Here is a 24,270-nt window from a genome sequence, read left to right as displayed (position 1 = left end):
GGTGAGGCAGGCGTCATCGGAAACGGACGCCGGGATTTGGGAGGTTTTACGGGGTTTCGAGCAGTTATTTAGGGCTTGGTGCCTGCGCCGTGCTGAATTACTGCGTTTTAACTAAGCGAGGGGATGGGGGGGGGGGGGGGGGGGGTTGGAAGGGATGGAGGGGCGGGGGGGGGGGGGGGGGGGTTGGAACGTCCTCTGGTTTTGGAAGTGCTTCTGTTTAAATACATAAAGTTATTTGTGAAGTAATGGATGGTAGAGGAAGCAGGGTTGGGAGGCCGGGTGACGTCCAGCTCCAGCTGCAGCACGGTCAAGTGACCCTCGAGAGTAGTAACCAAAGTCGCTGCTCTTAAAAAAAAGACGCCTTGCAACCATTAAATCTTAAACGTTCAATGAAATGAATGCATTGAATATTTGAGTTATACTCAAAAAAAGCTTAGAAAACATGGAAGAGATTGCCTTTTTATTTTAGAAAAAGGAGACAGAGCTGGAGCTGTGCACAACACAAGAAGTGGTCAAGGTTGATTTAAATGTAGTTAATAGAACTATTCCAGTACACAGGAAGCAAAACTCGGCATTCCTGCTTAAATTCTAATACCTACTGGTAAAACTAAGATTTTTAACTAACATTATGAAATTAAATTCTAGAAACTTTAAAATTTTAAATCAAGACAATATAAACCAGATCTTGTATCTTTTAATTGTAGTGACAGTAACATTTCCAACCTTTGCAAATTTGAAGATACATACACAGAAGAGACAAACGAGAGTTGAAGTAAAATAGCACCAGTCTTCTGTAGTATGGAAATGGATAGCTTGACACTTTCTCCCCTGTCCCCCACCATTCTAAAATCAATTTTAATGTTGTAAAATTCAGCACTTCAAGCTTAGGGAAAGCGCATCTGAGAAACTGCTTAAAGGCTGGTCCAATTCAGAAATGCTACATTTTGCTATTTGACAGCCTTCTGGATACCACAGTTCACACTCACAAACTTCCCTCTCCTGAGCATCACAGCCTAGTCACTGCTTCTCCTTGTACAAGATGCTCTCAGTAAGCATCTGTAGTCTCTTCCCTCGGCTGTACCAGAGTTGCACAAATGAGAACCTCTCAAATGTCACACGCCTGCACCCAAACACGTGCAAACTCAACTTTAAAGCCATTGTTATTTCCTTCTATTTTAAAAAAATTGTACAAGTCATGATAACAAAACACCAGAAGAGTAGATAATCTTAACAGTTATTTACTTCTCCTGATGTAGTCATACACTAATGCGTTGCCTTTATTAAAATTATGCAGAACCTTTGTAGCAGAAAGTGTTTTAAAATGCTTATCGTTCAATACAGACAGGATTTGGCAGACTTTCAACCCATTATTAGACCTTTACGCAGCCTCCTGGATATTGACACTTCCACTAAGTCTTACACATTTGCTGCTTCTAACAGTCAGTCTTGGAAAACTTCCTTTGGGTTATCATACCTCACTGAGACAGGAGGGACCCCTCTTTTCTTCCCTCCTTTAGCAAGAGGGAAGCAAAAGAAGGGAAGACAAATCTCTCAAGATGAAGGCGGGGGGGAAATCGAGACTGATCGGGCAGCAATTAGAGAGAAGACCTCAACATCATTCACTACTTGCTATATGTTGATTTTTGTAAACACCTTGTGTAAAGTTTAACACCTTCTCAAATTACTGTTTGCTACTAATCACAGTCACTATTTTACCTACTTTTCAATACTTAATCAAGTATTAAGCATTAAAAAAAAAAAAGTCCTGTGAAATCACTGAAACTGTACCTGTTTACACTTCAGGGGAATGTGCCCCATTTCTTATGTCTTTTTCCCTTGAAGCATTTGAAGGGGGGAAAAGAGCCATAGAGGAGAAGTAATATCAACAGTGGAATACATACAACAACCTAGAATAATACTGTTCCTACAGTATCTTGTGCAGACAACTTTTCGATAAACACAACAGTATGTTTAAACATAAGGCAAACAGACAGTGGAGGCCACTAAAAAGCTCATTTGTGTGTTTCCCTTTATGAAGTAAAGTCCAATTTCATTTAAGTGCTATAAAAGTAATCCTAACACATAATAAGGTTAAAAATATATTTTTAAAAAGCTGTTGTTATCAATGCTTGTTTGTCTAACAATCTGTTTACAGAATTTACATTTTTATGCTGAAAGTAGATTTTTTAAAAAAAAATTCTTTCCAGACAGACACTGTTTACTACAAGTCTTACTACAGTCAATTGAGTGGTGCCTCGACAGAATTCTAGTCTGTTACTTAGTGTAGCAGCCACTGTTTTTACAATCCTTAAAACAGTAGAGTTCCCAAGGCAAATTTTTCAGGAAGCTGTAAACAAATTATTTTCCAAGACTTATTGGCAATAAAGAAAGTGATCTTTAGTCCTTTAGGATTTAAATTTGTCTGCCAAATTGGAATTTTGGAAACTTTGGAATCTACTTCCAAATTAATACTCTGGAGCAGTTTGGAAACTTGTCTCTGAGGAAGAGTCAAAATCTATTTCCAACCCAGACTCATCAGAATTTGGGAGAAAATTAGGATAGGAGTTTAAGTCTGAATGCTCCTGCATATTAGCAGAAGCATTTTTCATAGTTGAGTGCATGAAGCATGAAGGTTCCCAGAGCCGGGTTTCAAGGTCCGCAGAAGAGTGAGGCATTTTAAGGTGGCAGTATGAAGAATGAAATTCCATAGTAGATGGGACAGTTTGACATTTTCTTAGTGATGCATAATTGTCTTTCCTGTTTAAAAAAAAAAAAGAAAAAGAAAAAAGAAAAATATTATTAGTGTTTCAATGATGTTTCTATTACTGTTCAGATGTCTGACAGGGAATCTTCATACAAGGAAGAACACTAGAGGAAAATAGTTAATTCTAAATGCATTTAGTGAGTTAGGGTATGGGACAACAGGAAAAGGATCTTGAAACAATCACATCTAAAAGAGGGAGGGGCAGCCTACCGTTATGTGTTGTCCTCAGAAATAGATATACAACAGTTACATTAGAAGTCACACCTTTCTGATGAGCTCAGAGGGGCAGACCCAAGTTGGTACATTACCTCTTAAATAGTCCCGATCTCCCCGCAGCTATCCACTTGGATTATTTGCTGATTTACGAATCACAGCACTAACTGAATATTAACAGGAATAGCCTCAACATTTACAAGTTGAGTAGAAAATACAGTTGTTCAACTTCCCAAATGTCATCTCTGCATTCCACTTGATAACCAGCTAATTATCACCAACCTGAACAGCTGGAACAGAACTTTCTTATGCTCTAAACCAGCACCTGAATCACCAGGTTAGCCTTTTCCAGTCTGAGAAACAGGAAACTGAAGTTGTCACCAAGAATACCCAGTTTTGTCTTTAAAGTTCTCCCTCCTCTCTTGAAGAGCTTTTGGGAAAAAAACCAAAACAACCCATAATGCCCCCCACTCACACACAGAAAAAAACAATTTGCCATACGCATGCTTCAACACCAGTTTCCATACCTGAAGTTTAGGTGCATTAGAAGATACCATCCACCAGGTTAAGTTTCCTAAAAGGATTTTCAAACTGTAAACAGTGCAAATTTTCATGAAATTTAAGTTTGATTCCAAAACAGAAGCTAGATCTGATGACACAAGGGGAAGAGCATAAAAAAAGGGCGGGCGAGGTGGATTACTTTCTGTAAAAGCAGCAGTAAGGTCTTGGCGGATGCTGAAACAAGGCACAAGCCCACAGTCACCCGTAGAATACAAAGCAGGATTCTACACACAGAGCTTTGGGACCTAGCTACCAGAAGAGGGAATCCACTTAAAGGAAGGCTTCAGAAAACTTAAGACTTTTGACAGTGTAAACAGTTCAGTAGAAGCTGATCACCCTGAAGTTATCATAAAAGCATACAGCAAAAGCCACCCGACCACCATGTTCTGCTTTATGGCCAAGAGCTTGCTCTTTCCAAAAGAAGAGAAACAATGGTTCCTGGTTAATCAGGACTCAATGACTAAACAACCCCTCTGAGAAGTTAGATCTGAGACAGTCTTGTAATATTGTGCCTTTCAAATGCCCATTTCAGATGAAGAGCCTCACAATTGGTAAGGCTGGAATAAGAACATCATCAAGAAGCTGCTAAATAAGGCCAAAAGCAGGAAGATGACTATACCGAAATTTATTGTGGAAAGGAGTCAGAATATCATTAAGAAGGAAAAAAGGACAATGGATTACATGTGGTATCAAATAACTGGAGAGATGATAGTAGGACAATAGCAAATATATATACCAAGAACTACATTTCTCCTCAGAGAGATGGCCTGAAAAGCCAACTAGTGTTATACAAAAAAAGCTTTAACTTATTTCAGAAAGGGAGAAGAGAAGCTATTTATACACAGGAATTAAATGCTTCTGGATTCTGGATAAAACTGAATATTGTAAAAAGAAGGCATCTTTACAACCTAATATTAGAGCCATCATTTAATACGTCCAAAGGGGGAAGGAAACACAAGCTTCAACCTCATTAAGTTTTCCATTAAGCCAGAACCTTTAACAGTAAGTTTGACTACTAGTCTTCTAAGAGATGGAGCGTATGAATCGGATCTTTCACGATGCCAATCCAGATCTTGGCAAAGCTTCTTATAAGGAAGTAGGATAAAGCAGGTCTTCTCAGACATATCAAACCTGCATTTCTGATGGGTCAGTGTGTAGCATTGTCAGAGCACAAAAGAGCATCTTTGATTTTGCTCCTTATCTAACTTTATTACTAAAACCAGGAAGACAAAAGCTCAAGAAATCTTGGCTCGAATAAAAGCATATTTTTCATTTTAAAATTAAAATGTGCTGTATACAGAAAATGGCAATGCTTTAATTGAAATAACTGCTGCAGTTAGGAGTCTCCAGTGCTACAGCTATCTCTTGGAAGCTTTTATGAAGTGTTTAAGAATTCTGTTCACTCCTAAGAGCTTTTTGGGCTAATTTCTCTCTCCCTTCTTCTACTTCCTACCTAGCAATTCCAGGAGTTGAGGCAATCATCAGAAAAACAGAAATTATCTACTCTGCTGAAGTGTGGATTCATGCTTTTTCAGACCAAATCTTAGGAGACTTCATTTATCAGCATTTGGACCTCAGAGAGAGCCTATGTTTCTCTGCTTATAGCACTATTCTGACACGGCTTCAGCAACAAGTCCATTTTTTAGCACAAAAGTAGAAGGTGAATATTGGTCATATTCATTTTGTGAAAGTTTCCAGAGCTCCTTGGGCAAATACTACACTCCCCAGCAAAAAGTGAAACAGTAACAGTATTCTTAGATTCATACTGAGAGGTGAGTTGTCACCGATTCGTCCATACACATAGTGCTACAAAGTTTAACAGAAGTAAAAAGTCTGAACGGCCAAGTCCTTACACCAGTTTCCTAAGAGAAGCATAATGAACCTAGTTACAACCAGGTTAGAGTAGAGGTTTCTCTTCCACAGAAGTAGAAGGTCCTAAAAGTTTTCTGTACGCATCTTATTTTAATTCTTCCCAACTATCTTACAAGACTGTCCTTCATATTCATCTACCTCTTAACTCTTACAACCTTTCCTATCCAGACTCCTAAGAATCTAGTCTTTCTCCCAGTGTTTTCCAGTTGCTACCTGCTACATCTGATTTAAAACATCTTGAGCAACCTTTTTCTCCTCTTCCTGATTGCTCCAGCTACTGTGGAGAAGAAAAGAAACAAAGTCTGTTCTCAGTCCAATGTCTGCTCCATAACCCACCCTTCTCCCCAAAAAGCATAAGCTTACCAACAGACAACATGATTGTCTCAACTCCTCTTCATCTACAATATGTAGCAGTCATTGATCAGTTATAAACAAGAAGCACCAGAAAATATACGTAAGAAACAATGCGAAGGATTAGAGGTGGCGAGAACTGTTTTGTGTTACCTTTGAGAAAATTATGAAATCCTGTTTTAAGAGAGAAACTTAGTAGTACTTGAAGCTCTGATAAAAGAGAATTTCTAAAAAAGCATCATTTGCATGCAGCAGCACTCCACTTTACCTGGACATACAGAACAGCTTGCTTTTAGCCTGGGAGTAAACTGTACCAGCAATCCGACAAAGCTGTTCTTGCATCCATCGAACATCAGCAGGCATGTCAGGAAACCAGTTTACTAACCTACAATCAAAACCAAAATACAATTGTTGTTTCGTAAGCAGTAGATCCAATCCGCATTGTATTCTTACCATGTCCAACATCCAACAAAATAACACAGCTTTCATTCTCCCCAAGTTAACCTCCCCACCAAAGTCTCCAGGTCTTCCTAACCTCTCAAATTTCCATCTATACCACTCATTGCTTTTCTATAAGCTAGGACAAAGGGCAGCACAGACCACTGCATCTCTGATCTATGCTGAGCGGCTGACCAGTATGTGCATTCCACACCTCGTGACCAACATTTAGGAAGCCTGCAAAAAATTCCTGTCTCCGAGACCTCGTTCTGTGTGGTGGGAACTTTCTGGTCAGTTTGAAGTTAGGTGGGAGAGGAAGGAAGAACAAAAGAAAAGCACAGTGGAAGAACAAATAGAAGGCAGAAACAGAACAAAGCCACAAATGTGGGTTTTTTTCCTTATGATGGTCTTAACAGAAGTCAGTTACACCGGAGGGAGATGAGGGGGAAAAAAACCATATTAAAATTGTGTTGAAACCTGCTTCTTCTTCCCCATCCACCAAAAAATGGCACAGAAGTGCCACATGAAGTGGCACAGAAACGAAATATTTTACTGGAGTTCTGCATGGTTCCATTTATAGAACATTTGATTTTTCAAGTATTTGCTAAAGATAGTAATGACATCTGCTGTTCAAGGACTGGAATTCTCTTAAGCAAGCACAAAGCTTAGGGTTCATGGTGCATTCATTTAGCAGAATTTCTCCTTCATGAGAATTGAAAAACTTAGAAGATTAAGCTCTGTTTCAAGAGCACAACTTCCAGTCAATCTAAACAAATCTGGTAAGAAAATTTACATGGTAAGTAAACACTGGACTTCACTCCTGACTTCAGAAAGAAGCTAAAGCACAAGAACTATCTGGATAGAGTTCAAATATCACTGCAGAATATAGTAATAGTAATAAAGAATGTGCTTCTGGAAAACACAATTGAAGGTGCTTCTTTCGAGCAATTACAAGACAGCTATTAGTAATAAGAGTAAGTTGCTTAGAAATCTTCTTAATATGTTTATTTATCTAGTCCTAGACTATAGAGGCCTTAGGAAGATGCATTATGTAGGTAGAAATAATGGTGTTTGGACAGTTACCACTTGTATTCTAGAGTACCAGAATACCTACGACACTGAATAAGTTCTCAATAAGTAAATTTCCAAAAGTGTAGTAATTCTAAAATGGTTCATTAAAAGTTCCTTACCGTAAAGCAACAGAGTAAGCGGACTCCACTGGTAGTGTATATGGTAGCATCAGATAGGATATCACCCTCATTGGGAAGAGTTTAGAGAACTGAGCGTAGAATCCATTCTGTTCCTTACAAGCTTCCTGCAGCGCTTAAGAATAATTATTTTTGAAAAAGATGTTAGACCATTTGAAACAGTTTAAGTAGTTTGCTCAAAGTTTCGTAATCTTCAGTCAACATTATCAAGTGTTACTGAATAAGGCTCAGATAGAAAATGAAAGAATTCATCTCAAGGCACTCTTACCATAAACCTTCTCTACGCTATTTTAAAATACGGGAAGCACGGACTCATACCACAGGGACAAAAGGCATTACCCAGAACTTTTAAGCAATGAGTCTAAGAATTAATTTATAGTAAGATAATATGAGGATGTAAAGTTCACCTCTCCAAAAATACTTGTGTTTTAGATAACATTCCTGTCTTGTTAGAAACTCGGTAGCTCTAAGGAGTTTGTTTAAATCCTCGAGTTCCACATATTCCAGTTGTTACATATAGTGGTAAGAAATATCACACTTCAAATTTTGTTCTCCTAGGTCACTGGGATCACAAATTTCAGTTCTTGAAAATACCCATCAGCATCCACAAAAAAACCTAGGTAAAAGTTAGAGACTAGCAAAATATCAGAAGTGGTTTTGGTCTATTAACAGCTTATTAAAAAGACAGGAAAGTGAGAGAATTAGAAGTCTACAGAAGTCTGTTTTAAAAATAAGATGGGGATAACCAGTGTTTGGATTTGAAGTTCAACTTTGGTGTGAAATATATGCTTACAAAAATACTGTGCACATACAAAGTTTATCCAAAACCAAATGAGAATTCAATTCACGATTCTGCAGTGTTGAAAGCAGCTCCTTCCTCCTGCTTCAATCTTATTTCTGTAGCTAAATCAAAATGTACATGTTCACATTTAGTAAGTATTTAAAGAACTTTTTTGGGTTGAGATAGTCTCTAATTTCACAGGCAGTTATAAGATTAAATAGAAAGCATGTTATGCAAATTGTAAGAGTAAGCAGGGGAAAAAATAAATCAAAGTTTGCAATTCAAAGTTACAGGAAACAGTCTGAAGAATGTACCTTTACGAAGTCTGGGAGGTAGACTCTCAAATATGCTCTTCTCCAAAGGCCATGGATTTTGCTTCAGCTGGTCATTAAGTACTTCCATTTTCAAAGTTTCTATTGTGTTATTTTCTGTCTTTTTTTTTTTCTTCATATGGTCAACTTGTTGTGCAACCTCGTGAGGATTTCTTTTTGTGAAGGACAAGTGGATATAGATTGAGTCATTCAGAATACCTGGAAGAGTCAAGAGCTTCCACTTAGGCTTGTTCCACAGGTCTTCAGAGTACCTGTACAGTACCTGTAGTCTCTGTATCTGTACAAAGGCCTATCCTGAGGAAACATTATCTACCCTACACTTGCTCTTATAATCCCACAAATGTTTAATCACACTGATGAGTACTCTTTTGAAGGTTTAGGTCTTACTTTAAAACAGGTTCTGAAGAAAAGGAAAAAGTAGACAATTAACTGAAACTGCACTGGAAACATACAGTCATTTACCAAAGTTGTTTCCCAGCAAGAAAGCAAATGATTTAAAGGGGAGAGAGAGAGCGCAAATGATTTAAAGGGGAGGAGGAAAACTGATTTATATTTACTTGAAAGAAAACACCTACACCACATCAGACATTTGGAAAATTTGACATGGCAGGTATTACGTGAGTACTCTTAGGCATTGTTACAACAGGGTGGAGAAGGAAAGCAAGCAGGGTATTGTTTTAAGATGTATATGAAGTAGAGATCTAAATCAACATTGGTTGCCTTGCAAAACTGATGCCAATTAAGAAATAGCACTGATAATTACCTTAGAAACAAACACTAGATAATGAGCAGAAAGTGAAAAAATACAAGGAGGATATATATATATTCAGTTTCCAGAAAATCGTGACAAAGTTATTTATATACAAAGACTACCAAATTTGACTAGGATCCATACCTATAACAGAATCTGTATCCTACTTACAATTACTCCTAAAGACAAATGTCAAAAGGATATACAGTGAATTTAGCAGAAAAGTTATCTGAAGGGTTACAGATGGGGAAAAAAAAATAATTAACTCCTACAGTTGAAATAACAAGAAAGGAGATGCATCATGAATGAGTTTAGAAAGGTTATAATTATGACTGATTGAGCTTTAAGCAAGACAAACCTGTGACAGAATAAGAACAAAGATGATCACAGGATCAGTAGTGTGAAAAAGGAGGACAATAGTGCAATACACAGAGGACGTGGGGGACGGACACTAAGGAAGAGCTGCAAAGAATCTCAGATATTAGTGTCAGAGATGGAAACATGCACACAGGAAACTTGTGGGTGCAGTACAGCAACAGAACCCATCTTACTACGGACACCTACAAATTACAGGCTCTTTATATAGCTTGTGCTTTTAATCACCTGGTAAAAGGTATAAAGCAGGATTCTCAAATATTTAATAACATCACTAGAAAAATCAAACTCTTAAGCAGAACCATGACATTTTTCACAGTGAAGAAAATTGTTCTAAGAAAACATGAATATTTAATGTTTAGTTACAACAGGGTATAAGCAGTGAGCACATCCATATATGACTGCATTACAATACTGCAGCTGGTACTACCTGATCAGTGCAAACATCACATTTCAGTTTCCGTTCCTCTAATCCAACCCAGTACCAATTTGCTTCTGCATCCAAAGACTACAGGGGCTAGGCATGTTTAACACGTGGTTAACTTCATGCTAATATCAAGTTACTATTGTTAACTCATTTGTCTCAAAATGTGCAGAGCAATAACATTTATTTATATAAAATATGTTACTAGAATTCTAGGAGTAGAGCAGAGCAACTTTCAATTCTTCTTCCTAAATTTATCTGGGTCCCAACAACTGCTACATTAAAAGTCGTTGTCTTCTAAAAATCTTTCACAATACAGACTAAGGATTTGTCTGTGACTGAGTTTATATTGTTGTTAGCCAGCTCCCAGTTCTGGACTATAAGGCTTTATCTAGAAATTCACTTGGATGATAGCAGAGAGGAGGTAATAAGAAGATACAGGTTTCACAGGAGTAGGAAACAATAGGCTATTCCTATCCTTCACAATTAACACAAAAGAAACTAATAATATGATTTCCCTAGAATTGGAATTATTTGGTAATTTCACTTAACAATACCTTAACATTCACTTCACGCAAATTTGACAGAAACCCTAAAGTTCAATTTCTGTGTGGCTACACCTATGTGATTTCTATGAGAACTAAACCTACCATGATCCCTTCAAAAAACTCAAAGACCTAGCCCCTTCTTAGCTACATACAACCCCCTCCCTCATCCTTTTTTTTAAACTCAGGCTAAGACCACATTATCAGTAATTATTGCTAAGTGTAACATACCATTCTCTTTCAAGAATTTAAGAGCATCTGAATATCCTTGCTCACAGATCTCTCCTAGTACCTGCAAGCATAGGGTAAATGAGTCAGACAAATAAAAGGAGATTCAACTTAAGATCAACAGTTTCCAGAACGAAAAGCCACTTCTATCCACCCTCCATTCTTCTAAGAAAAATTTACATGGACAATTTCTATAATTCAACAGGTTTGGGTTAATATGCCTACTGTGATCATGTACACGTGATCATGTATGCATCAACTTATCTTTCAGCTGTTACAGATGCATTGAATTGTTAAAAGGACAGCACTCTAACAGTTTGCAAGAATTTCCTCCCCTTTTGTTTCTTTCACTAGCCTTTCAGCAGATGCAAGCAACAATGAAAGAGAGTGGCGGCTTGGAGTCTGCCAATTCCCCTTCTTCCCTCCCAGTGCTTCCCACTTCCCAAAACTATAAAAAGTAAGCTGTGCAATTCTCATGCTCAGACTCAGACTTAGTCTTCCATATGAAAATATCTTTCACCAGATGCAACACCAGCTCACCTACACAGTAGTCCTAGATAAAAAAAAATAAAAATAAAAATTAAAGCCTACATAAGTAGAATTTAACATTTTTCTTCAAGCGGTCAAAAAGCCTCCAATTAAAAACATATATCCATAGCAGTCAGGAACATTACTTCTCCTCTGTAATATATCCCAAGCCAATTGTCAAAGTCTGTTTTCATTTTTTCAGCTTCCACAACAGCAATTCAAGAGCATTTCCCTCATCAGATCTGCAATTAACAGCACTTGAAGTTTAAAGGCAACTTGCCTGCGTGAAGTATTGATTGAGAACCTTACAAAACCATGAAGCTTTAGAACTTCTGCTAAGTTCTGAAGCACCTGGTTAGCAGGTAAGCATGAAAGGACTACAAACTGACAGTTATTAATTTACCAATGTTGATTTTATGACAGAATCCTGTGCTACTTCCCAAATAAATACTGAAAGCCAATAGCAGGACATGCATTTTTAGTCTGAGAGAGACTGAAAATAAGGAGAATGAAGACAAAGTATGAAAAAAATAGAAACAAGAAGAGAAATGTCACCAGAAAGGTTTAAATGACTAGATGAAATGCTAAGATAACTGTAGCTTTCTGCAAAAGCAAGGCTTTTATATGGAAAGATGTTTTAGTAACCACGTCAAGGCAGTGAGTTACCTTAGGTTCTGGTGGAAAGAGCGCTTGTGTTAAACGATAAAGATTCCCCAAACTAAGCTGAATGCTGGTGTTAGTCACAATCATTTCATGAAAGTTGGCAGAATTCCCTTTTGGACAGATATCACACTCTCCAGCGAAAGGCGAAATTGTAATGGTATTCTTAGATTCATAGTGAGGTAAGTTGTCACTGATTCCTCCATCCACATAGCGCTACAAAAATGAACAGAAATAAGAAGTTTTAAAGGCTGAAAATTTCTAACTAGCAGATTTCTCATGCAAGAATTAAATAGCATTTAAGACTGTAACAGAACAGTCTCTGCCTATGCTCCCAGGCTAAACATTTTGAGTAGCATGCTCTTTCCTCTAATGCCAGTTAAAAAGTATTCCTACCTATCGTTCCATAGACAGCCTAAGAATATTCTATTTGAGATTTTTCTGTATGTTTAAGAAAGAGCAAGTCCATTTTAAAGATCATAATCCTACACAACATGCAGAGGAAAAGTAGTGCAGCTGTCTTCTTCCTCAAGGGCGAGCACCAACCAAAGAGCTACCAGGGTACTTTAGAAAGAATACAAGTAAAAGAATAGCTCTACACTTCAAAGCTCAAGTTCCATGATACTAAACCATTCAATTAGAATAACAGTAACTTAAAATTAGTCTTAGTAATTAGAATTTGATATGAAGTGTCAAGAATATTTGGACATAAAGAAACTGCAAGTAAAAAGGATAATGCTTCAGAAGCCTTGCCAACAGTCATGGATTATCTCTTCTGCTTTGAGTGCAAGTTTAGAAGCTGTTCCAGGTTGCACTTTTGTCTCCTTCATGTTGAGTTGCCCATTTCTGCAGTTTTAGTGCATCATCACCTCACGCGTTTTAAAATCCAAGAACTGAAGAGTTCTATATCAGGGTAACTAATCTATAGTGCAGCAGCTGCTATGGCCAAAGACAACTCCTCCAGTCACTCGCAAGAGCCATCTTTCCGGCAGGACCAATTGTAGCCAGTTTGTTCTGACAGCAGCAGAAGACCACTCCACTTTACCAGCTTTGCTGGTTTAGTGGCTGCATTTTCTTTCTTCCTAACTAGGCAACAGACATAAACTGTAGGTCCTTGTAAAACGTAAAGGTAACATAGCAGGTGTTTTGAGCATGAGCAACCTGGCTTACCAATTTCATCTGTCTTCACACTCGCTCCCCGACCATTCTGAGAAACAAACTAGGAATTAGGAAAAGGACAGCTCAGAGCAATTTATCCAATGTACTCTTCTACAGCAGCCTGCTCCTGCCTATCAGCTTTCTTGGGCATTCTTTAGACCCAGCAGCATGCAGCTACTGACAAACTTCCTATAGCTGCATAATGCAATCACCAAGTCCTTTGTGGAAGCTTCAAGTACAATACAACAGGTTTGGCAAAGGAGGAGCCATAGCATGCAGCCTTCTCATGAAATTATTAAAAGGTGGAAGTACACATCTGGGTCACTGTTCTACAGAGGTAAATGGTTTTCATTATTTGGAGTTTCTGCCTGTCTGTTCCCCCTAGTAATTTTTTAATTTAAAATCATTTATGTGTTTGAAAGGGCTAAAAAAACCCAAACAAAACCCACCACACCCAAAAGTTTCACAGCTGGCTGTTAGATATACCTATTAAAAGTTATCCTTAAGTCTTTGTTTTAAAGTACACATGCATGACGCACCAAGCCAGTAAACAGCAAGATGCTACAAAGTTTACACACTTGACATTCTACTGTGTTTAAGCCTTACAGGAGTCATGCCAAGCATGTGTAACTGTGGTATTCTTACCAAGTTACCTCAAAAATGCTTCCTACATGTTAAAATTGTATCAAAATAATTGGCAAGATCAAAAGGATACAATGATTCCTTCCCTCAAAATAGGACCAAAGGAAGCATCACTGGTATGTTTTTGTACTCTGAACTAAGCCTTTTAAAATAACATTGTTGTCTGGTGACAAGAACTGAACAGCCAGATTAGCCTGGATCCACCTAAACCCTGGATTCAGTCCAACATCCTGTTTTCATAACACCTTTAATCTGGAAGAGTTTAAGGAGACATACAAGGTTTAGAAGTACAGATAAAGAAAAATCCCTATGCAGTTCTAATCACTTTTGCTTAAATTTCAGCATGAAGAGAAAATACATTTCATGTCTTTCCTTGACCTTTTAGCACTTCCAGATTGCCTTGAGAACAGTCTATAATCAACCACAGTTAAAGATGTTTTGAGTTTTCTTTCCATATTCTTCCCGTCTCCTTGTGTAAGGAGCACCAAAGTTGGAAGGAAAGCAAATGCAAGCTAATACAATACTACAACAAAAAGCCATGAATGTCACTGCCTTGATTTGAAATGCATGTCTGCTTCCAGACCTGTTAATCAAAACACATACAGCAATTTATACTAACTTTTCTGCAGTTGTTGCCCCTTTAATGGGGGATTTTAGAAAACCCAGTATAGCCATGAAGTATTAAGAGGTTTTGTAACCAACAGTTCCTGTGAAGTAATAGAGCAGACTAATATACTGACATTTTACCTTTAAAAAGCAACCTTTCTTATGCTGAATACAAATAGCAGAAGACATTAAAAAGTTTTGTTTATATCTAACTGAACATAGAACTTTAATCCAGTTTTAAGGCAGATCTACCTACAGCAAGAACACACAGATATACAAGAAACTATCTTACAAGATATTTTTTTTTTAAACAAACAAGTATAAATGACCCTTCCTGTAAATTTGTGCAGATGAATAAGCATCACTTTCTTCAATAAATATTTATCCTTAAGTTAAATACTTGCCAACTTAGAATACCCTCTTTTAATTACTGCATCAGCAAGCAAGAAATCGCGGGGGGGGCAGGGAAGAGAGAGCATGCGTGTGCTTTGCAGGGTGGAGAAGAAATATACATAACAGGTCTTCCACACATTTAGTGTTTCCTTGTGTATTTGAAAAGTTGTAACAAACTGCTACAGTACTAGAAGCTATGATGAAGATATTTATTTTACAGTAGGATAACTGAAAAAAACATATACATTGTCTCCTAATATTTTCAGAATAGCTAGATCTATTTTTAGGTCTTAACAATACTTACCACACCTCTAAATGACGGTGGAATTAGGCCACAATAAATAGGGACAAACGAACTACAGATCAAAGCCTGTAGGAAAGTGAGACCATGTAAATTAAATGGTAACTGTTCTATTATTGAAATTATCATTTATCTCTATCTCTTTAGATGTTAGCAAAAACAACTGAGCAAGCAACCAAAAAAACCCCCAGTAAGTACACTTGAATAAAAAGGAAGGGGGGGGGGGGGGGGGGAGAGGGGGGGAGGTATTATCAAGCATTATTTGAAACAGGATTAAGGTTTTCCACATTTCTTCTTTAGAATGTAACCACACTCCATCTAAAAAAATTATAAGACTCACTAAAAGACCATTTCTAGAAATGCTAATTAGCAAGGAAAAGTTCATGATCATTCACTCAAGCTATACATTTTCTGAGTAATCGAAGTAACTAAACAGGGTCTCAAATATCAACAGTCTGGGATCCTATTAAACTAGCTTTGTAACTGGTATTAAGACTTTGAAAAAGCTATTTTTGATCACCCCTTTTGTAAGAACAACCTTAAAAAAAAAAATCTTATTCATGAAGGATACAGTTTTATTAGATACACTGCACTTCAAAGGCATTTATCCTTTTTAAGGTTGATCCCTCGCTCCTACTCACTAAAACAGTTTGCAGATACATTGACTGGGAAAACTAGTAAGTGAATTTAGTGTAATGAAGCTTGAGTTAATCTTTAAAATACTGTCAAAGTCACAATATCCTAAAATGTTTAAAATGGAAATCCAATAGATGATGTTAAATGGACTTAAGATTATAGAAACTTTTAAAAGTTGCCAAAAATAAACATACCTGGATAACTTCTTCTTTAGAGTTAAAATTAGATATCAATGCATTTTTACCATCTGATACTCTGGTTAGTGATATACATAGTCTGCCCGATGACAACTGGTGAGCGTTTTCTGGAAGATTTCTCATCAGTCCATCTCTTATTATCTTTATCACATTAAAGGAAGGATGAAGAGGACCAAGATTTCGCTTTCTAGCTTCTTTGGCTAATGCCAGAACATCTGCACAAGCCTGAGCTGAAAATAAAACGAATTTAAGAACAGAAGATACGTCAAAAAACAAAAAAATGCACTTCCAGTAATAAAGCGTGTCTAGAGCTCCAACTTTTCTCTCTGATTCCTAGCATGACAATTCAAGAGTTTTTTAACAGATAAAATAACTGTCCACTAGTGTTTAACAGAGTTTAGGAGTCTTCTGAGGAAAAAAAAAAAAGTCACTTCAGACTTTCAAATAGAACTCCTGGTGAATACTCAGGTGCCAAGTTCCTCATATGTTATTTATACATAAACGTAGGTGTAAAATACCCATATAAGATGCTTCAGTTAGGAATTATTCATTCCAGAAACACATTATTTAAGAAAAAAAAAAGATGAGTGACCTTCTGTAAGCATGTATACATGGACTTACTCCATATGCAACATCCATAAAAGCCTACAGCGTATGATGCACGGATTTAAGGTCCACAGTTTGCCTGCTGAGGAAGCAGAGCACCTGGGTTCACCACAGCTAGTAACATTTGTTGGACTTTAACCAAACTTAAGGTTTCAGGGCACCATTTATCTTCATTTATATATAAACACAATAAAGGGAACGTTAAATGTGAACTTATTGTAATGCATTTCATGGGAAAGTTTTTAAAGCAGGGGGTAAGGAACGTGGAGGAGACCTGTAACATCTCTCACACAAGTCTCTACCTAAATAGGTGCACTTTTACCAATATGTAACAGACACATAATAATTTTTTCTCACATTAAAATCAGCATTTGGGAACTAGATCAAACCACTGCAGAAGACACAACTGTTCCCAAAGAACATTAAAATAATTTTAACAACCACACACGTAGTCATAGTAAGAACAGCAGCTCATCCACCTGCAATGTTTTGTTTGAATTTTTAATGTCGTGTTTCTTCAAAGCATACTTTGAGAAAATTGCCTGATAAGCTCGTCAACTTGGTGGAGGAACGGGGGTGGGAAGGAAGGTCAAAGTAACAGGTTATCAACCTGAGTGATATGCTACAAGGTCATCTAGAAGTATTTTCAGAACTTGCATATTTTAACTTACACAGACTCTGTCTAGAATAGATAGGATTCAACTTACCAAGTTAAATGTGAGCACTGCACTGGAAACAACTCTGCTTAAGCCTTTAAGTTCAGATTAATTTCCAAAAAATTATCTCTCTACAATATTATTTTTCCCCCTCAAATAGCAATACCTAAACTTTTCTCATTCTTAACATAGTAAGCCAAGAGTCTATGTTCAATAGAGTATCCCTCAAAATATCTGAGGTATCAGACACACTCCATTTTTACTACTACAATTTTTTCATTCCATCCTTGCAGAGTGAAGCCTTGGGCCATGAATCCATTGATACCAGTAGTCTGACCTCACCTCCCACTCCAGAAGATGGCAAACAATTTAGACACAGCTCACTGTTCATGGTCAAATATATGCTTATGGTAGTAAAACACATTTTACATGCAATTACAAAAATGGCACAAGTCACATTCTGGCAAGTGAAGAAGTTATTTCTAAAAGGCGTTACGTAGACAGTTTTAGCAGTTCTATTCTTCATGCACTCAGATATAAATTACCACCTCTTTTTTTTTAATAAGCTAATTTAGCAACGTTCAATCTTCTGAAGTTTCTAAAGAGAGAGAAATCAGGCACACTGCAGGAGTCTGAGATACTGAACTACCAGGACTCTGTCCAGGAACAGCAGTGTTAGTGCATGCATTGATTTCCTTTTGCAAAATAAGTACATTTTCAAACACTTATGCACCAAGCAAGAAAATTGCTTGTCGTAAAAAACAAAGAGCACTGGGTGCATGGACACATGAGCAAACAAATACACATCTTCTCACTTCTCTGCCATGTCTTGACCCTGTTTTTCTAGCTAGCATCCCGTCAAATTGAAGCTCAAGCTGTTACTTAAGTTTGAAGCATGGTAACATCTTCACTCATTTGCACTGCAGGCCTGTTTCTGCAGTAAAAACAAAGTAAACCAGTGCCCTCTACTAACCTTTGTGTTGCGATTATTTACCTCTCACTGCAAAAAAGGTTAACAAGTATCAGCTCACTTTACATAACCCACTAAAGGGCTGCAAAACCAATGACCTCCAGAAGTTTAGATTTGAACTCCTCTCATTTCAACTTCCTTTCAGAAAATAAATACCCATCAAAATGAAATCTGATTTCCATTTTCCCATCTCTTCCGCATACAAGAATTTCTACGTTTGAGGTAGTATACAGGGGCGGGGATAGGGGAAGAAAAGAAAAAGAGCAAGTTTACATATTTAAGTTATTGTAAGCTATTTTAAATACAAGAAGGGCTCCTGAGGGGGAAAAAAAAAAAAAAAGAAATAAAAATATATATACATTCTGCCTACCCAAGAGTATGTGGTATTAAAACACTGAAAATTTAAAAAGCTGTTCATTATTAATTCAACAGACGTCAAAGTATTCCAACTTCTTTTCCTTCTCCCTTCTTTCCCCAACAGGACTAAAATACAGTTACCTCTTAGGCAGGTGTATTCCAAAATGGGATCTTCTCAGGAAGGGACAGAGGGCTAGAGCTCAAGTCAGACTGGGATTTTAGGCAGACCTTGGTATATCTGTTTTATTTTTTGAAACACAAGAGAGCTAAAGAAATTAATGCTCCTATTAAATGTGAACTATTCCTAGTTATATTTCTATATTCCTAGTTTTAATGGTTAAATAACTATTAATTCGTTTCCCACAGAGTAAAATCTGACATCATATTTACAGCCCCCAGCAAACCTGTTCTCTTTCATGCCACACTAGAATGGATGACCACATTGCCAATGAAATACCAGATCTCCAAGACATCCATGGGGAAGATGTAACAAGAGGAGTGCACCTTAACAGTTCCAGGAGATGAATGCGCTTCATCCTCAGAAGGACAGTCACCTCTAAGCATCTCTCTCTACCTTTCCCCAAATTCAATGAAGGAAACTTCTTCCTCAGTCTGGAAAAGTACACTTCTTTTTCCATTCAATGACTAATGTTTACATTTATTCAAACCTGAAATTCTATGGACTCTCTGTTTGCCTATCTAACAGGTAACATGAAGCACAAAGCCATTTACTTAAAACATCTGGCTTCAAACCTGTAAGATGAGATGAAATATGCATGTCAATTTTAGTCGAAAACCCTGTTCACACATATACAGTCAGAGTTTTATGTGAGCCAACAAGCGTACTAATTCAGGGCTGGGTCCAGTCAAGTCTCGAACACCTCCAAGGATGGAGATCCCACAACCTCTCCAGGCACCTGTTCCAGTATTTTACCACCCTCAAGGTAATTTTCTTTTCCTTATGCCTAATCAGAATTTGCCATGTTCTAGGTTGTGTCTGCTGCCTCTCATCCTTCAACTACCCATCTCTGAGAAGAGTCTGGCTCTGTCTTCCCACAGCGAAACCATGCGGGACTTATAACCACAACTGCAGAAATAACAAATACTGCCTATTAAAGTATATCAATGTGAGGGAGGTGTACAATACAAACTGATGAAATATATCAGATTATTATACCACACAGTGATTTTTTTAGAGCTTATTTACAATCCTCTGCTTTCACACAAACTCACAAAAAATTATCAGCTAAAAAGATATAGAATTAACATGGGAATACCTTCTTAGTTTGACAAATTTACAATGATTCACAGACTTTAGAATGTGGCTGGTTTTGAATTATCTTCCAACATTCCCAAGTGGCTTTTTTTTTTTTTTTTTTTTCCAAAGTTTCCAGAAGAAATACACTTGCCCATGAAGTGGGCAGTGATTGCACACAGACTAGCTATTCTATTAGTTAGAGAAAAGCAAAAATCTCAGTTGGCATATGAGGAGGGAAAGACAAGGGAATAATTTGAAGTCTGCAAGTCTCAATTATTAAAATGCTAAAAATTTCAAAAGCTGTTAATAACACGTACTTTCAGGTAAACGATATACATTTTTTGTCCTTAGGAGCACTTCAAATATTTAAAGCAGCTTCCCTCTTAAATCATTTACAATGACTTAAGACTGGATACGTTCTAAAAATAAATAGTTATTGTGGATAAATAAGTTTTGTTTTAAAAGCTGGTATTAAGCTCACAATAACTCAAGTGTGTTATGTTAGGACATTACAGCCAAATTAAACTAAAAAGTTTAAGTAGCACAAGTTTATTGCTAAAGCTTTGAAGAAATTAAGCATACGTGATCAATAGAGATCAGTGGCTAAGCGGCAGGGACAAGCATTCCACAGCATCAATCTCTTGCACGTACAAGGAACTTCTTTTTTTTAAGTCAGTAAATTGTTCCCTCAGAAATTTAAAAGCAAAACCCAAACCCTCTCCAAATTCAAAATAAGTACTCATTGTTTTTCTCCATCTATAAATAAGATGAAATATGAATTTACAAAAATCTTCCTAGTTCTAAACCTGTTAAGGGTACTGTTAGCAAAACCAATCAGTGTTGAGTCATGAAATAGACAAGCTTTTATTCAGTGGATTTCTTTGGTTTAAAAGGAAAACATTGTCAGTTTTCCAGATATTTCACACACCTTTTTAACTGCATTCCAGTCACGATCTTAAACACCTTGATTTTACTTGTATCAAGCTTGCTTTAATGTCTAGCACATCTAATTCACTAGATAAGTGTATATTTGGGTTCTCGTGAGCCCTAAATAGGTAAAAGCGAGGTATACTTTTCCTACTGCTAGAAATAAGCATTTATTTCACAAGAGAGACTATATTTAGTTGCAAGCTAACATCCTTATCCGGTATAAATACAAAACAAGATTAACTCTGTTACTTAAATCACAATTAAAATCAGTGATTTTAATCAATCCACTGTTTCTAATCATACACCTAAGTGACCTATGCAATATATACCGTGCACAGATTAAAGAGGAAAAGCATGTTAAAGCTAACCTAAGCCCTGACCTTAACTCTCTTAGCCTTACCCCAAGAAAGGAGAAGCTTTAGAGGAAGCGAGTTAAAGCTAACTGAAACTTCATGTTCAAATGCAACTAGAGAAGAGACGCGTTATCTCCCAGTACAGTGCCAGTATTTCCTTTCAAGCTACCGACAGAGCCAGCCTCTTTGCTTTAAAGGGTGTCAGGATTGAGCTGCCCCCCGCTCTCCCGACAGCTCTTAATTCCTCCGCTTTCCGCGAAGCCAAGAGCAGCTGTCAGCAGCCCCGTACTCGCAACGCCGAGCCCAGGAGGCGCAGAACTCCTCAGCCGGACACACGGACCCGTCCCTGTACCGGGGGCAGGTAGGCGCCGGCCGTTTGGCCACCGGAGTGCTGAAATTCACCGAGGCATCGTCAAGACCATCTCTTGAGCCCGGGAGGTTGCTACATACCCACCCGCGGTGAAGACACGCTAACTTTACCACCTGCCTCTTCCCCCACCCGCAAGGAAACACACGATTTTTTGTGTGTTTTACCGGGAGGTAGGATGTGCACGGGATGGGACGTACGGGAACAGGGGAAAAAAAAAAAAAAAAAAACACAAAAAAACCCCAAAAAAGACGGCCCGGCACCCACAGGGCCACGTAACCCGTTCGGATTTAACTTCCTAGGAGGGGTCGCAAAACGAGAAAGAGAGAAAGGGAGCCAGCCCGGCCCCGCCGGCCCGCAGCGGCGGCGGGCCGCGGCACTCCCGGGGGCCGGGCCCGGAGCCGCAGCCGGCCCGGCACACCTGCCCCTTCCCGCCGGCCCCGCCTCGCCTCCCCTCAGCCCGCCGGACCCCCCGCCGCCGGCGGGGCAGGAGGACGGAGACGCTGACCCAGAGAGCCGCCTCCGACGAGCATGGCGCCGGCGAGGGCCCCGGCGGAGGCGCCGTAGATGTGCCGGGCGTCGCGGATGACGTGAGGGGCGCGCTCCTGCAGGCAGGTGGCGGCGCCGATGTGGTAGACGCCCAGGAAGCCGCAGCCGGCGAACGAGACGCTCCAGCCGCGCTCGCGGTCCAGCATCGTCGACCGGCGAGCGAGGACCGGCGCCACGGCCGCCGCGCCGGGACCGGCTCCCCCTCTGCCGCCGCCGCCGAGCGACTGAGGCGCCGGCGGCGCGGCCGTCGCTGCGGTTTCCACAGCGGCCGCGCCCAGCGCCGCCCGCCCCGCGCGGCAGCCAATCCTGCGCCGCCGGCTCGCCGCGCCCCGGTGGGCCAAGGCCGCCCCAGCCAACCCAAGGGCAGATGCAAATAGAGTCCCGCCTCCTCTCGCGGCTGCCCCTCAGAGGGAGGGCGCGGCCCCTCGGCCCCTCACGGTTCCCCCCGGCCTAGGGCGGCCGCCGCGGGGACCCCGGCGACGGCTCTCCGCCCTGCTTCTGCCTGCCCCCGAGGGAATCGGGCCCGGCGGGCCCGTCCCGCACCAGCCAGCCCACCCAGAGGCGTCCGCCGGGAAATGGGGCCCCCCGGGCTCTCGGCAGCCGGGTTGTGGTAACGCCGAAACGCGCCCTGCCGGTCTCCAGAGAAGGAAGGCAGGCGGCGGCCGGGATCTGCGGGATCTCCTCCGGGATCCAGTCACGGAGGGGTAGCGGGACGCGGCACAGCGCCCACAGCCCGGGGGAGGCAGCGGGAGGTGAGGGTTTAGCAACCGTCCCGGTTATCCGAGGCTCAGAGAAATAAATGTGTCATGCGAGCGCCTACGATCGATCGGATCGTTCGTGTTGCATGACCTGCTGTAAGAGCAAGCGCTGCTTAATAAGCCTGTAATAAACTTTACGAGAAGGAAATTCGTGGTGGTAATACTAGGCTTGTAAAGGGAAGGTGATGGAACAACCTGCTTTTTTCTGTCTCAAACCACTAACTGCACAACTCCGCGTTCGCGTTCTGCCGACGTTTTCCAGACTGAAGTACAAACAATGCAGCTAAAAGCCATTCAGAGGCCAGAACAGTGTCATCGGATGGTTTCAATAGTACCCAGCTGACTGATCCATCAAAACCAGGCGCCATAATGGCACCTTTAATCACCTGAAGACCTCCGGAAAATCTGAAGGACACTGACGGTGATTGACACCAGCTGGTTAAGGTGATCGCTTGCAACTGTCTTCACAGAACTGCTTAATGCAGCGCCACATCACGATGTCTAACTTAGCTGCAAACAGGCCCATACGCTTATTAGCACAGCACTGTGTGAGATCTGTCTATTTGGTACGCAACATGCCTGTATGAAGAAGGTGCCGTGTTGGTGCCAACCAGCCCCGACTCTCGTCTGCATCAGTGTAGCAACACCATCATGCTTTCAACTCTGCAGACTGTTTTCCTCACCAGTGGTTCAGGTATTTCTGTGGAGTGCTGCATTGCAGGCCAGAGGTGTGCCCTAAATGTTTCTCTGCTCAAGTCCTCTGGAAGTCTCAAATGCGGCTGAACACATCCAGGCAGGGTTCAGCTCTCTGTAAAAGGTGCTGGTTTCCTCAGAGTTTTACCAAGGGGATTTTGAACCAGCTGCAGACAAAACACTATGATGAGAAACTCTGGATTCTTTCCCTAAGTGAGCACCACAAGCACTGGGCCATACTTCCAGTTTCCGCACCTCTAATTTAGCTCTCTAGCCACCTCTGCCTTGCTGGGCTGTGCATCTTCATCCATTCATCATCTCACCATTTCAATGAGCAGAGCAGAGAGTGTCCTCATCCAAATCCTGCCTGTCATTTAGGCACTTCATTTACGGAAGAGGAAAGCGTGAGACTGAATTCCTTTCAGTTCACAGGGAAGGAGGGAGCTGAAAAGGGAGATGAAACCATATCCCACGCTTCTGAGAAGAGTCCTGTTTCATTAAAAAGGTGACTGTGACCCCTATCTTTTTCCATTCTCTTCTAAAGGAAAGGGCCAGCTTGGCTGTATTTTGTATTCTTTCCATGCATGCTCTCACACTATTTACTCGGCGCTTAAGTGCAGGAGAGTACCATTTCTTAATCCATGTTTTTGGAAAAGCAACACGGTGGTGTTCAGAGAGGGACAGTTCTGAACATCTGCAGAAATTTGACGGGGAGAGCCAATTAAATGGCAGGGGAGCAGGGGATTTTCAGAGCATTATTCCATCAAGGGGTGTTTCAGGGCTAATCTCAATTTTGCCTGTAGGGATCA

At 39.9% G+C, this 24,270-nt stretch overlaps 1 protein-coding gene across 3 annotated transcripts; it reads right to left on the bottom strand.

Annotated features, from left to right (window-relative positions):
* Positions 1 to 674: 674 nt before the first annotated feature.
* Positions 675 to 22,200, bottom strand: LOC126047801 (patatin-like phospholipase domain-containing protein 2). 3 transcript variants are annotated; one of them, XM_049821947.1, is made up of 10 exons: positions 21,970 to 22,200; positions 15,962 to 16,194; positions 15,135 to 15,200; positions 12,038 to 12,247; positions 10,847 to 10,907; positions 8,503 to 8,718; positions 7,390 to 7,522; positions 6,030 to 6,146; positions 3,505 to 3,551; positions 2,660 to 2,757 (listed from the first exon to the last, which is right to left on the bottom strand). In XM_049821947.1, exons 1-9 carry the CDS (start codon positions 22,154 to 22,156, stop codon positions 3,521 to 3,523), a joined length of 1,254 nt encoding a protein of 417 aa, XP_049677904.1. In that variant the 5' UTR covers positions 22,157 to 22,200; the 3' UTR covers positions 2,660 to 2,757; positions 3,505 to 3,520. The 3 variants fall into 3 exon arrangements, with proteins under 3 accessions (XP_049677903.1, XP_049677905.1, XP_049677904.1); XM_049821946.1 differs by lacking the exon at positions 3,505 to 3,551 and having other exon boundaries at positions 675 to 2,757; XM_049821948.1 differs by lacking the exons at positions 3,505 to 3,551; positions 21,970 to 22,200 and adding an exon at positions 18,695 to 19,150 and having other exon boundaries at positions 675 to 2,757.
* Between the last annotated feature and the right edge of the window lie 2,070 nt (positions 22,201 to 24,270).

Source organism: Accipiter gentilis, chromosome 18, assembly GCF_929443795.1.
Source record: "Accipiter gentilis chromosome 18, bAccGen1.1, whole genome shotgun sequence".
NCBI lineage: Eukaryota > Metazoa > Chordata > Aves > Accipitriformes > Accipitridae > Astur > Astur gentilis.
Note: the sequence above shows the minus strand (reverse complement) of the source record. Positions and strands in the feature narration are given on the sequence as shown.